The sequence below is a fragment of the Sturnus vulgaris genome, chromosome 7 (genome assembly GCF_052056855.1).
Source record: "Sturnus vulgaris isolate bStuVul1 chromosome 7, bStuVul1.hap1, whole genome shotgun sequence".
NCBI classification, from domain to species: Eukaryota; Metazoa; Chordata; class Aves; order Passeriformes; family Sturnidae; genus Sturnus; species Sturnus vulgaris.
Window position 1 is genome coordinate 34,144,036 of NC_142249.1, and position 13,448 is coordinate 34,157,483.

General features: G+C 37.9%; 1 protein-coding gene across 3 annotated transcripts in view; it reads right to left on the minus strand.

Moving 5' to 3' along the window:
* The window catches only part of DPP10 (dipeptidyl peptidase like 10), a 428,896-nt gene that overhangs the window by 106,568 nt on the left and 308,880 nt on the right, over positions 1-13,448 (minus strand). For all 3 annotated transcript variants that reach the window (XM_014870838.2, XM_088168348.1, XM_088168347.1), the window contains exon 5: positions 6,967-7,041. In XM_014870838.2, coding sequence (XP_014726324.2) covers positions 6,967-7,041 — 75 coding nt within the window. The remainder of the gene's footprint in view (positions 1-6,966; positions 7,042-13,448) is intronic.

The window sequence follows — 13,448 nt, forward strand, 5'->3', positions numbered from 1 at the left end:
GAGGAACAGGGAGGATGTGATAGTTGCCAGTTTCACAGCAGAAGGTGGAACTTATGCTTTATACACGAAATTGTCCATAGATTAGGGGAACTGCTGACTTAAATAGTGCAGCTTTTGCCTGTTTCTATAGCATTAGCACAGTGGGATTCTAGTCCCCATGGATTATTATGAGATGTAGGAATACAACCATGTGAAAATCACTTATGTTGAGACTGAGTTTCTAAGCTGCTGGATCTCAGAAACTCAGCTGGACACCACCTAGGTCCTCCTGAAATAACAGTATTCATACTTGATAGGAATGACAATACTATTGAAAAGAAATACTTTTTCTGTCAATAAACATTTTGTTTGAAAAGCTAAGTGCCTTCATTTTTACTGAACAACAGCAAAGTACAATCTTCTTTTTCAATACTGGCTTTGAACAAGAACCTGAAACATGAATTCTGATTTTTCAACTCTGGCAACTCTGAGCAAGGGAAAAAAGTTGTCTTCTACCTCAATTAGAATTATTTATTTTGCTTACTTCTAAACTTGAGGTTGAGCAGCAATCCTGTAAGTATAAACAGAACAGAAAAACTCAGTAAGTTACTTGAAAAGCAGCAGCACCTTGTCTCATGTGGTTTATTAGGAAAAGTGAGCTATTTTTTTAACTGCTACACTAGGCTGGACTTGCACTTATTAATCAACACATCCCTTATGAAAACGAGGAGGTGGATGCATAAGGACTGGTATGTGACAAGTGATTGTTATCTTATTAGATTTAAAGAAACAGTGGAAACATCCAAATAGTACTCTAGGTTCCCATCTTTCCAGTTCAATTTTTTTTTAGAGGAAGAAACTGTGACAGTTCCAGCCCTGTCCTGTCATGATCACAGTGGCAACCTGGCAGAGATCATCCCCACCTCCCATCACAAATACACCAATCATTTTTACACAGCATTGCAGATAGATGCAGATCCTCCACGGATAACTCTGCTGCTCTAATAAATGGTGAGCCCATGGCCTGTCTGATGGACTGAATGCAAGCACTTAAAGGACTGCAACTCAACAGGAATGAAAGGTGAAGTCTGTTTTTCAGACAAATACAAAACAAACACCAATGTCCATGATTCTCACCATGAAATAGACTCTGTTTTTCCCACCACCCATTTATGGGGACTGGTGGCTGTTACATTTTGAACATAATTTAGATAAAATCCTGGATAGAAGTGGGACACTGTGTGTTCACATGAATCCTCACTCCTGAGGGATAATTCATCATAGTAGGTGGTGTCATAAAATTCATTCTGCCAGATTTTACTATAAAGCCCATCATCTCCTCAGGCAAAGACCTTGGTTTTTTATATATTTTAAATGCCTTGCTTATCTGTGGAGTCTATAAGGTAAAGTCAAATACATGAAAAAGAAGAGCACTATGCCAAGATAACCTACAGCCCTAGCTATTATATTACCAGATTCTGTCCATCTAAAACTTCAACTCAAAATAAAACAACAGCCTTGAAAAGACAAAAATATGAGCAGTCTACTTCCATGAATTGCTCAATATCTGACCTTTTAAGCACCCAGTCTTGTCACACCTAAGAGAGGAATAAAATATATCACAAAAATTATTTGCAAGAAATAAGCTCAGATTTTGGGGGTGGATCTCACTTAAAAATCCCTTGGTTTTTTTTCTTGCTGCCCTAAAGCTGATAAAAATTGGTCTTTCGTGCATTTGACAAGAGATAAAGATGAATGGGAAAGTCATGTCAGGATCAGACTTTTATTTACGATCTTGTAAGCTCAGGACTGTGCACACGCATGATTTGCTTCTGGACTCATCTCAAAATGAACAAATGAGAGATGAAAGATTACCCTGAGGACCTGCAGAAATACACATGAAAAACAAGTTTATCTAAAGAAGCATGCATTTCTGGAGCAAAAAGGTGATAGCATGAATTTTATATCAGATCTTTACTTCATGGAGAGCGCTACATAAAATATTGTTGGCCAGATTGCTGCTGGTTTAAAAAGTCTTTTGTTATCCCTTTGCATGAAATAATCTTGTTGAGAAAATGCTGTTTCCATGTGCTAGGTGACAGATTTCATTTCATCTTCGTTATGTGTGTTTCCAAGCCTTGGCTGGTACTGCAGATAATGCTCCTCACAGCCAGACTTCCACAAGCACTGGATAAACTATCTTGAAAATATCTGCACATGTTAAAACCAATGTTGTGATTAAAAAATAACTTTTTAACTTTTTCAGAACAAAAACCCACAAATTAATTTCATTGACCGGGAGGTTTACTGACAACTGAGCATTTAGTTTCCACCTGCTTGGAAAAAAGATAATCTTCTAATGCAGAACACATAATCGTAATTTAAGACTTCAGTGAGTTCTTCCCCTCATGACTCTCCTAATTTGCTGACAAATTCCTGAAGATCCTTTCAGTGCACTTGAGTAAGTCAGTATCAGAGGCAATCTCTGAAAGCCTGATGAGAATGTCACTTGTTTGTCCTTCATTTGCTGTAGACTGTGGTCAGTATTCCCTGTAATTATCCTCTAAAAATAGATATTACAGCAGCAAACTGATGACAGGCATCAGCTCACAGCAGAAAATAACTTGGAGGTTCTTTGCTTCTAATGCTATGGTGGAATCTTGTCTTTAATACATTAAAGTGAAAAATTCAGATACACTTCTGAACTATTTCCATTGGATGAATGACATTTTGATCTAAAATTGTTTTTCTCCTTCCCTTCTGAAGAGGATTGGGTTATTCTTCATCCTGATCTTACCATAAGAAGTGTTAAAATCTATTTATTTTAAGCTAAACATATTGTTTTATTAAAATTCTCTAGCTAAAAATGATTACAGTTTGAAGTCCTAGTTCAGGAAAATATTTCCTTTTTTAGAGAGTGTATAAATGCTCATGCTTCTGAACTAGAGCTGAACTTTAATCCATTTTAAAGCACATTTCTGAACCAAGAGCTAAGAAAAAATCACACATCATTATCTTCTACGGAAAACAGAAGATGATGCCTTATTAATAGAAAAGAGAATAAAGTAGGAAAAAATTCCCGAAGCTTGGCATTCAAAAGGGCTTTGAAAGCAAGGAAAAGGAAAGAACAGTTTGTTTGTAGGGAGGAAAAAAAAAATCACAAGGCTTTAATCACGTGAGGAAAGAGAGGAAATGATCTCATCTGCTTCTTCATTTATTCTTGTGTGGCACATTGTGCTCTGGCAAGAGCAATGGGAGAACATGCCCATGATATCTGAGCAAAAACTCACTAATATCTGGAATAAAGCTTATTTTCATTTCATGTGGAGTGCAGGGACAAGTGGCAACATTCTGTTTAGGGATGTAATACCACGTTAACACCAAAGTTTCCTAATGGTAAAAGAATTTTTTAGGACCTTAATTCTCACTCTTCTGCAAATTCACTGCCCCATTCATTACCATTAATGCAAGAACAGAGTGTCTGATTTCCATTTTCCTATCAAAACTATAAATCAGATTTTGGTAGGTGTGAATTATACCACCAGAAGAGTGAGAAAAATTTAAAATACCATTTTAACACAGTCTTTATTGAAAGCACTAGTGAAATAATCTTTCCTCTTGAAATCTCAAATGGCTTAGATGTGCTGTTGCCCAGAGTCACATTCTTTGCTCACACCTTGACAATCTTCAAAGAAAAATCAAAAAGATACAGCCCTGTAAAACTGTCCCCTCCCTGCATACAACAGGCACCATAGTTTCCCTGGGCTGTGTTCCCACTGTCCCAGAAGAATCAGGATGGCCTGACATCCAGCAAGGATATCTGAGCTCATTTCCCAAATTTGTTTCTATTTCTGATCTGCTGCCTTGCACAACGAGACCTTTTCAGTGACGTTGACCAAACTGTGGTGAGCTACAGACAGAAATGAAAAGCAATCCAGAAGTGTGGCAAACGAGGGAGGACTGCAGCAGAGAACACACAGAAAGGAGCTCTGCAATCACCCCTGCCTTGTGCTCCAGCAGGAAACACCAGACAGCCCCAGGGCCCCTGTCCTGGGACCTGCTGGGAAGGACGAGGAGGGAGCCTGATGTCCAGAAATCAGTGTACAACGCCTCCAATTCCTTAGCGTGAGGATTTTCTTCCATAATATTTTCACAGAGCTATACCAAACCAGCTGCTATACCACATGAAATGGTTTTCATCCTCGTATTAAGCATAATTTAAATGATCCATTCAATTATTACTTTTGTATTCAAAGATGGCTTATTTTCATGCAGATTTATGTTTCGCTATGCATACAGGATATTCTTAATTGTGCTGAAACAACTGCAAATTTAATTAAAGTTTGCCATTCCAAGCATAAAATAGATTAAAGAAAATGCTGACAACAGTAAAATAAATATTCAACTATTTAATTTAACTCAACATTTATTTTTAATCCAAACATCAAAATAACCTTGTTCCTAATTACAATTTCATGGCAAAATGTTTTGAAGAAGTATTTGTCTCTATTTCCCTCCAATCTGCTCAGCTGAAACACAGCAGCTTATTTATAAAAATGTTGATTAATAAAACTGTTCCAGCTGTATTACTGTATGTTATAAAGAACACAGATTGATGTATGTAAACAACCATTATAATTTTAAAAACCCAAAGTCTTGACAGTCTTCAAAAGCAGAAATCCTGTCAAATACATTGCAGGACAATTATACACCTAAATCTTAACAAAGAAGGAAAAAATAAGAGGCAAACATAGCTAGTAAGGTCCTGAGATCTGTGGCAATTTATAGCAGATGGAGAGATCAACTAAATACATATTATAAGTTACTTGTGGCTCCTTGAACTGGGTATTTTTAGGCTCGAACATGTGCTGTAACTTTGACAATAAGCAAATCCTCAGTTTCATAAAAAGTTACATTCACAAGAGGTATGAAGAAAGAATCTGGCCTAGTTCTACTGAAACCAATTGGAAACTCTCCAATTAAGTTATGCTGCTTAGTATTGATTTTAATTTTATATTCAATAAATTTAATAATTTATAGTTAGCGGCTGGGGGGAAAAGAAAGGTAGACAGGCAGATTTCCTCTCATCCAGATGCAATAAGTCTGGCTCTGACTGAGAAAAAAAAAGTCCTAAACCACAGGAATTATGAACACTAACTTAACCCTTGATGTAATTCAGAAGCATTAGTTAAGAAATATACAGGCTTTCCAAGGCACTGCATGCCTTTTCTCCAAGAGATTTGGAGGAAACAAAAGTACCTTACCAGTCTAACAAATATCCCAAGAGTCAGAAAATTTGGAGGGAAAAAAAAAATACTTTCCCCAGTTATTCACAATAATATTTTTTGCAATGTCTGAATAAATTGTCTGACACGATTTTTGGTGACTCTTCCTTCCACCTCAAGCCACACATTCAGGAGCTAAGGTATTATTTACATCTGAGTGACAGCATCCAGCCATTGTGAGTTTTAGGACCACCACCACCACTTGTAGAAGACACGACCATCACAGGATGTTTCTGGTTTGGAAGCCACGAGCTCAGCTGGAGGAGTCTAAGCAGCACAAACCCCATCCAAAGGCACCCAGGACTACCACCACTAACTGTGTGCCAACCCCTGCTCATTTCTCATTTCAATTACTTCTCGTCAACACAGTTGAGCAAAGAAAACCTCTAGATGGAAAATACAAATGCTGCAAATCTCTTTCCTCTATGTAACTTCACTGGGAAAGGACAGAAAAATTTCTGCAACAGAACCAAGACTGAAATACGGAAAGAGGGTTTTACTGCAAACTGATAAAATCAGCATATACTGAGAGCTCTGCATGTCAATGGAGCATCTTTATCATGGGGCAGGGAGTCATCCCTGGTGTTAACACGTTTAGATGTAATAAAGTGTGATGGATATTGTCACGTTTTCCTTATTTATCTATATCAGCTGTACATGTTAGTACCAAGAAAATCTCAAACAAAGGGGAAAAAAACCCATCCAAAATCAAAAATTCAATAGAACGAATGAGGAGTTTAAGTCAGTATGAGGGATTATTAAACTCCTTCACAAAATAAGAAGCAATCAAGAAGGGAAGTAGCAAGGAGCAAGTATTTTTCAGACATAAATAAAACTGGAACCCTTTACCAAAAAAACTGAACAACAGCAGCTCTTTCCCACTGTCATATACATATAGTAAGGAAAGTTTGATCTGGAATCCAGCAGAACTGGTAGATGAAAACCATATTTGGATGTAATACCAAGCTAACAAATCATTTTGTATCAACACCATTAGAACAAACAAAACAATCCAAACTTGCTCAAATAACCACTGAGTCCATCAACCCAGAACTATTCTTTCATGAAGAGCAGTTCATATTTTAGTAGCACTTTTTATACAAGTACCAATACACATAGAGGAAATTGATAAAGCTATTTTTTTTTCTTTCCTTTCTGTGTTACAAGATTTATTTTAGAAAACTCTATATGGTATTACTGATCAAAACTCTTTTTGACAATGTAGTACTTTCCAAAATCTCTAAATACTATAAGAAACAAAGAATACACTGCATTATACAGGCTTCCAGACTATCACACTTGAAGCCAACAATAAAAATTCCATGACATGCATCAGCCTACACCTTTTTTTTGTATAGTCCATAAATGACCAGCGCAGCTGTTTAAAACAGAAGGAATATCAAAAGATAAGATTCCACATAAACAGGGAATAACAGAGCAGTTAAAGGTTAGAAAACTCTACTGCCGAAACCAGCATGGCACTTCAGAGGAGCCATGGCAATTCACCTTCCTGAGAACCAGGCAATACCTCCACACATCTAAATCTAAATACAAACCTCCCCATCATTGAATCAGAAGGTTTTGGGAAGACAAATCAACTACACAAATCATAACATGTGAAACTGTAAGTGAAGCATACAAAACAGCAAGGTTTTTTAGAGTTTTGATTTAGAGGCTCTTTGATTAGGAAGGGTTGGCTTACCTGTTTAACATCATATGCCATAAGAACAAATCTTAAGTCTGGTGAAACAGAGTATCTTGATGCTTTGAAGGTTACCTGCAACGAAGTAGTAATAAAAGTGAGTTTGTAACAGGAATGCAATAAAATGCTTTTTCCCAATTTTTCCTACAGCTCATTTAAGAACTTCCCATTCATAAGACAGATCTGGTTTAGAAAACCAATGTACTTTTCACAAAAGAAGAACTCACTAAATAATTCTTAGTCTAATTAGCTGGTATCAGTACAAAGGCAGCAGAATAATCTGGCTTCAACACTAAATATCAGTTAAGAAGCTGATGAGTTTTTTTATCATCACTGCAAGCACTAAGTTCACAACTATAAGCAATTCATCCCCAGAGGATGAAGGAAGACACTTTGGCTGGAATGATTAAAAGGGAGATTCATCACGAGGTTAGTCTTAAAGATAACATGCAAGAAAAAGAATAGGTGTGCACTATGTCTCTACTGCTGTTCTTTTAACAACACATATACAAACATTTTGCAAAACAGCTTTAACCAAAGCAAAAGTCTTTCTTAAAATAAAGAAAATTCTTAGCAGAGAGCAAAGTGAAGCATAAGGTAGCATTACAAAACTACTAATGCTTTACATCCACTCAAGACTACATGACAGCCAATTGAATTCAAGATTGTAATTTCATCAAGGAGTAATGTTGATGTCAGAAATAATTTAATGAATCTAATGCATGAGAAAGATAAGAATGTGCTTTAAAGGGCACTGAAGGAAATAATTTTAAATTAATCTCAAGACATCTATTAGCAGATTGAAAGGAAAAGGAAGAAATGAAAAATGCAGATAAGAATAGAAAAACGTAGGACAACAAAGAAATAACAGAACCAGAAAGCAATAAAATGAAAACAAATAAAAAGTAGCTAAGTAGAACACGATCTATTCACTATTTTATTTCTTAAGTATCTTGTTCTGCTTAGCCTAATCCCACTGTTAAACTAATGAATTCAACAGGGGTTTAAAGGTTCACAAGCAGGAAGTCACTAATTATTACATTCAGAGTAGCTAAGTTGCTGTATCTGGAAAGCAAAATTTCCAATAAACTGAGAAGGTGCTATATTTTGATATACAGATTAAACTCGGGTTCCTAGGTAATACAGTTAAAATCAAGTTTTCCAAAAGAATTAAAAGGAAAAATATTTTTGAAGATAAACTCTTTGACCCAGCAGCATAACAGAATCAAAAGTCAGAAGATAAATATGCAGTCTTGAGAAAGAAGGAAAAAAAAAAGACAACACACCTTAAACCATCCTCCTGTATCTACAAAGCATTCAAAACTGATTTCTACTGTGCCCAAATTTGCTTTTATGAGTTAATCATCTTTAAGCCGAGACTATGTTAATCTGTGAGTAACATTCCCTTTTCCTGGCACTTCACTGAAAATATTTTCAGATGTGAAATTTGTCTTCTTTCTAGCAGCTTATTAATTATTGCCTCACTACCTCAGCATCCAGCACTATATAACCCAGGCAAATTTCCAAATTCATTCCCAGGGAGTGCAGCTCCTATCACTTCACACATTTAGGAAGGATCTGCAGTCCCTGTTTATGCCACCACAAAGGTAATGAGGCTCTTCCTGCAAACGCCTGAGCAGCTCAGCTCCAAGCTATTGGCAGTTCCAGGCAATACCAGCCAGAGCTACTTGCATATTCAAGTACAGAGTTGTGGATTTGGGATTTAAAGTCTTTTGAATCCCACTGGCCTCGTTTATTCAGTTTGCACTCACCTGCCACATTTTATTTGCCTCCAGACACATGGTATACATTCAATGCCAAAGACTGTATGATAGTGGGTTTGGGAAAAATGTTTTCTTTTTGTTAGTATAATGGCATAATTCTTGGTAAAAGGAGTACAAAGCTGTTTCATGCTTTTTAATGTTTCACCTCAGAAATAAGAAACTGAAAATTAGGCCAGCAGAAATCATGTGCTCATGCCAAAGCTGATAGCAATGCTGATTTCTTTAAATTATCATAAAAACATAATTAGCCCATTTATTTAAGTTGGATTTACAATCAAGCCTTTAATGAAATAGGAGTTTAATTCTAGTAGATTTGCAGAGAGATTTAAGCGACTCAGAGTGATTACAATTTCCTTAAAATTCTGGTTTTGAAGGGTTGCTTTTTGTAAAGACAGGCAAAATTTTGGCTTGTCAGAAACTGCCTACTTATATGCACAAAAGAAGCCCTTATACATTAAGAACAGGAAATTAAAACACTCCTCCTACCTAACATGGCAAGTAAACTCACGATGTGTGTCACTAAAACAAAAGACAGAATTATTTCCACCCCCAACAACCATGCCTAAGGGATTTTATCATCCAACAGCTGCCTGACCCCATGGCTGAGATTAGATCAGCTGGTAGAGGGCTTAAAATAAAGTTTCAGTCCCTGCAGTAGAAGATTAGATGTATCTCGAAAACTTCTGGGAGATCATCTATTGGGCCAGTCTCTACAGGGATTAGATATATTTATTCATTAAAAAGAAGCTTGTGGGGACTCTGACCCCAAGGATTTGTTCTCTTCCCAGGAGAACACGTTCTCAAGTTTAAAAGGAAGTGCTGGGGAAATACCACATTGGAAATACACTGGGAATTCAAAACCCTCAGGTGTCTTGTTATCCAAAATCTGGAGGATGGTTGTTCCACGGGTCTGCATATCCACAATTTCTCAAGCTTCTTGCTTTGTCAGGAGCTATTTAGCCTCATTAAGACAGACCTAAATGCTGCCCCATGTGACTATAACCCTATGGGTTTGCTGTGCTTGATCTCTAAGAATAGGAATTTTGGACAAATAAGCTCTGAAACTGGGAGAAACAGAGCTGCCTAATTAGGCAGGGTCCAGGGATGCAGGAGCAGGGCTGGTTTCCCTCTGCATCACTGCTCAGTATCAGCTAGTTAGGGACTGGGGTAGTCCAACACTGTGCACTCTAAGCACGCTCTAATCCCATTCCAAACCCAACAGAGGCAAGGCAGAACACATGGAAAAAGGGAAGGGAATCTCCTTATATCCCAATACCCAGCCCCATCAAGAGCTGAAATCCCTATGAAAACCATCAGCTCTATGCAACAGGAAAACACTTGGGCTGGAGAAATTGCTGTAATCCTTAGATTGGTTACACTCCACACTACTGCATAATTCTGAGACAAGATAAATGTTTTTTTTTAACGCTTGTGCACTGTCTTCTCTGCTTAATTCACACATCTGCCATCCATTTTTCCTATATCGCTGCATTTGATATAATTTCACTTTTTCATACATAAATGATCCTATATCTGATCTTTCATTCCTCACTCGACCAAACCCCCACTGACTGTAAAATCCAGTCTAGCCATATGAAACATTGCATTTCCAGGTTTCTTGGAATACATCACCTGGTAAGAGTTTAAGTTCTTCTCCTGAACAGTGATGCATGATGTGATGACCCCAATGGTCTGACTGCCACCATAGATTGCAACAGTAAAAGCCAAATCCAGGCAAAAAGATTTTGAACAGGCTTTTGTCCTTCAGCTTTCCAGCTCCCTTCTCTCATCCACCTTTCAAGAATCGCTAAAATATAGTTTTGCATGGAAAGAAGAATTGGCTTTTTTTCCACCTTTCGATATGGATGCTTAAAATGGAACACAGAATTACAGTGAACAATATATGCTTAAGTTTGACTTCGAATGTCAATGTTTCTTTCATTTTGACTTTGCTTGTTATGTCTGTTTTCCTGTTAACAGAAATATCTGTTACAATTGTGTTTAAGAGAAATTTTAGGCTTGGTTGAGGCTCTGCAACCTCAGCAAGGGCCCCTAGGATCAGTTCTTTCTATTTCTCCCTGGTTCTGAGCTACTGATGTACTGGCAACTCTCTTCACCTTTCACATACTATAATATGTTTGGTTTACTGGTTTTGTGGATTTGAACTGCTATGACATTTAAATCAGTGCCTTACTCATAATCTTTCAAAAACATGGTATAGAGCAAATAGGTGAAGTTATTTGTAATACAGTCTAGCCCAGAGCTGTAAAACTATTTTTGTAACATGTATACTCTACAGTGTCTTTTTCCATAGTTTCAGTTGGATGGTTTTAAGTGAAATAATATATCACAATTAAAACTGATTTAAACAAATGTTCATGGTTGTGGAGTTTACTTATTTGTCTGGTTTGGTTTTTTTCCTTTAGTTTTACTCCTCCTGTTGTTTCAGTTTCTTGTGCTTCTATTTCCCCCAGAAACTTCCATTTTCCACAGTCCTGTTATTCTCCTTCTCCAGTTCTTGTTTAGTGCTCCCTTAACACATATTAAGGATTTATTTCATTTTTTTATTATTATTCTTCCAGAATAAAATATTTTAAGACCTTCAAGAATGTTACTTTAGAGCTTGGTGGCAACACCACTACCTAGGAAATTACACACCTCTCTATTGCACACTTGCATCTGTATCAGAAATTTAACTTAATGGTGTAGCAGAATCTCAGTGGATGGGATTTTATCAGCATACACAGGTATCCAGCTCAACTTATCAGACAGGCACTGACCAAATGGGATAAAAGGAGTCAGCTAGGATGGAATTACAGGAGCTGCAAGAGGAGAAGGTATCTGGCATGTCACAGTTCCCTTGGGAGGCACCAGCAATTCAGGGAACAATGGGATTCTCCTTCACTGCCAGTGCTGTGACTGAAAGGAGATGGACCATGAGAGAGCAGCAGAGAGTGGAGCCCAGCACAAGAGCAGGGCTTGCAGCACTGAAAACAGGGAACCTCTGAGAAAGACAGGTTGCAATTAGAAAAATGTGCATGCTATAATTAGAATGATGGAAAGTTTAGGTTTCCAAGGTTACGCTTCTTAATGCAGCGCTTCTTGTGTCACCTGAGCACTTAATCTAGACCCAAAAATGTCACAATGCCAGGTCTTGGAACGGTTAACCCTCACGTTGCCTGTCCAGTTTAAAAGATAAATGTGCCTTAAAACATGATCTCAGCTGGCTTCTGTGCTATGGATGGATGGCTCTCAAAAAAGGGAGCCAAATTCCCCAAACCCACCTGGGACTGTAGGACATAAAAACAGACATGAACCAACCATGAGCCTTCACCATGGCCTCCCTGAGAGACATAACATCTGGCCAGTCCTCACATCACATTTTCCAGGAACATTTACATAACTGCATTAAAAGGGTTACATAATTAACCCTTAACTATATCAAGAAACAATCTTACCAGGAATATTATTTAGAGAAATCCCACACAGAGTTGCTGTAACATGACAGTTTCATATTTTTTATGGTGAAAATTCCTTCACTTGGATACAAACCAATGGCCACCACCAAACCAGAGTGACTGCAAACCTTTCCATCTGTCAGGCTTTCCCACCTCAATGCACAGTGGTGCACTGCAACAATAAACCCTTCGTCATAAAAATCCCTCTACTGAAAAGCTGTGCTGAGGGGGTTATTGGACACTTAAAAGAGCATGGAGGAGTAGAGAGAATGTAACAGTATTATAACCACCTATTTACAACGTGTGGGTCATTAAAATGTCCAGTGTTGCAACAACTATTAATATTTATGTAGTTATATAATGTTATTTAATGTATTTACTATTATTCACCCTTTCATTCATCTCTTATGCAAGGTTCTTAAAATATAAGCAAGTAAACTACTCTTGCAATTAAATCCACGTTAATCAACAAAGGAACTGTAATTGCATTATGATGCTGCACTGAGTTTCCTGTCAAAAGGGGAAGGGGGTGGGGAGCACAAAACAAAACAAAACAAGTACCAAAAGGAAGAGAACAAGTAGGGATGTTTATGAACAACGCTCTGTAAAACACCACAAAACAGTCCCTGCCAAAAGCTCTGCTCAGACTGAAGCTTTCATTCTCTGCTTTTGGCTGCAAGGCTTCCACAGGGCTTGCACAGCTGGGCTGCCACAGCCTGACCACGATCCCTGAGCCAGGAGTGCTCCTGCTCTGTCACCCCTCTGACACCCATAGCAGGCAGCAAGGTCCTTCCCTCTGCACCTTTGTGTAAAGGATGGTCCACACAGCACAACAACACAACAGGCTCCAGGGTGTGCTCCTGACAAGCTCTGGAAACGGGTTTGAAACTCAGCAATAATTGTTTGTGTTCTGCTACGATGCAGTTTCCCTTTGAGCTTGAAAGGAGTTGTGGAAAGGCACAGAAATCAAGTCAGGCAAGTCAGGAATTACTGGGTGTTAGAAGAGTCTGAGGTGTACAGCTGGGGGAAAGCTGGAGTAAATACAGGACCCTATTCTAGAGCTCACAAACTGAAAACAATCCCACTTGTATTGCCTGGTACTGAAAACAAATCAACATATTCAAAATATATCCCATCATCCACACTGAGAAGACTGGAGGAGTCCCAGAAGACACATTTCTGACAGAGGATCCTTAGTGCTTTTCTTAGGGTCCAGGTGTGGTATCTGAATACATGTAAC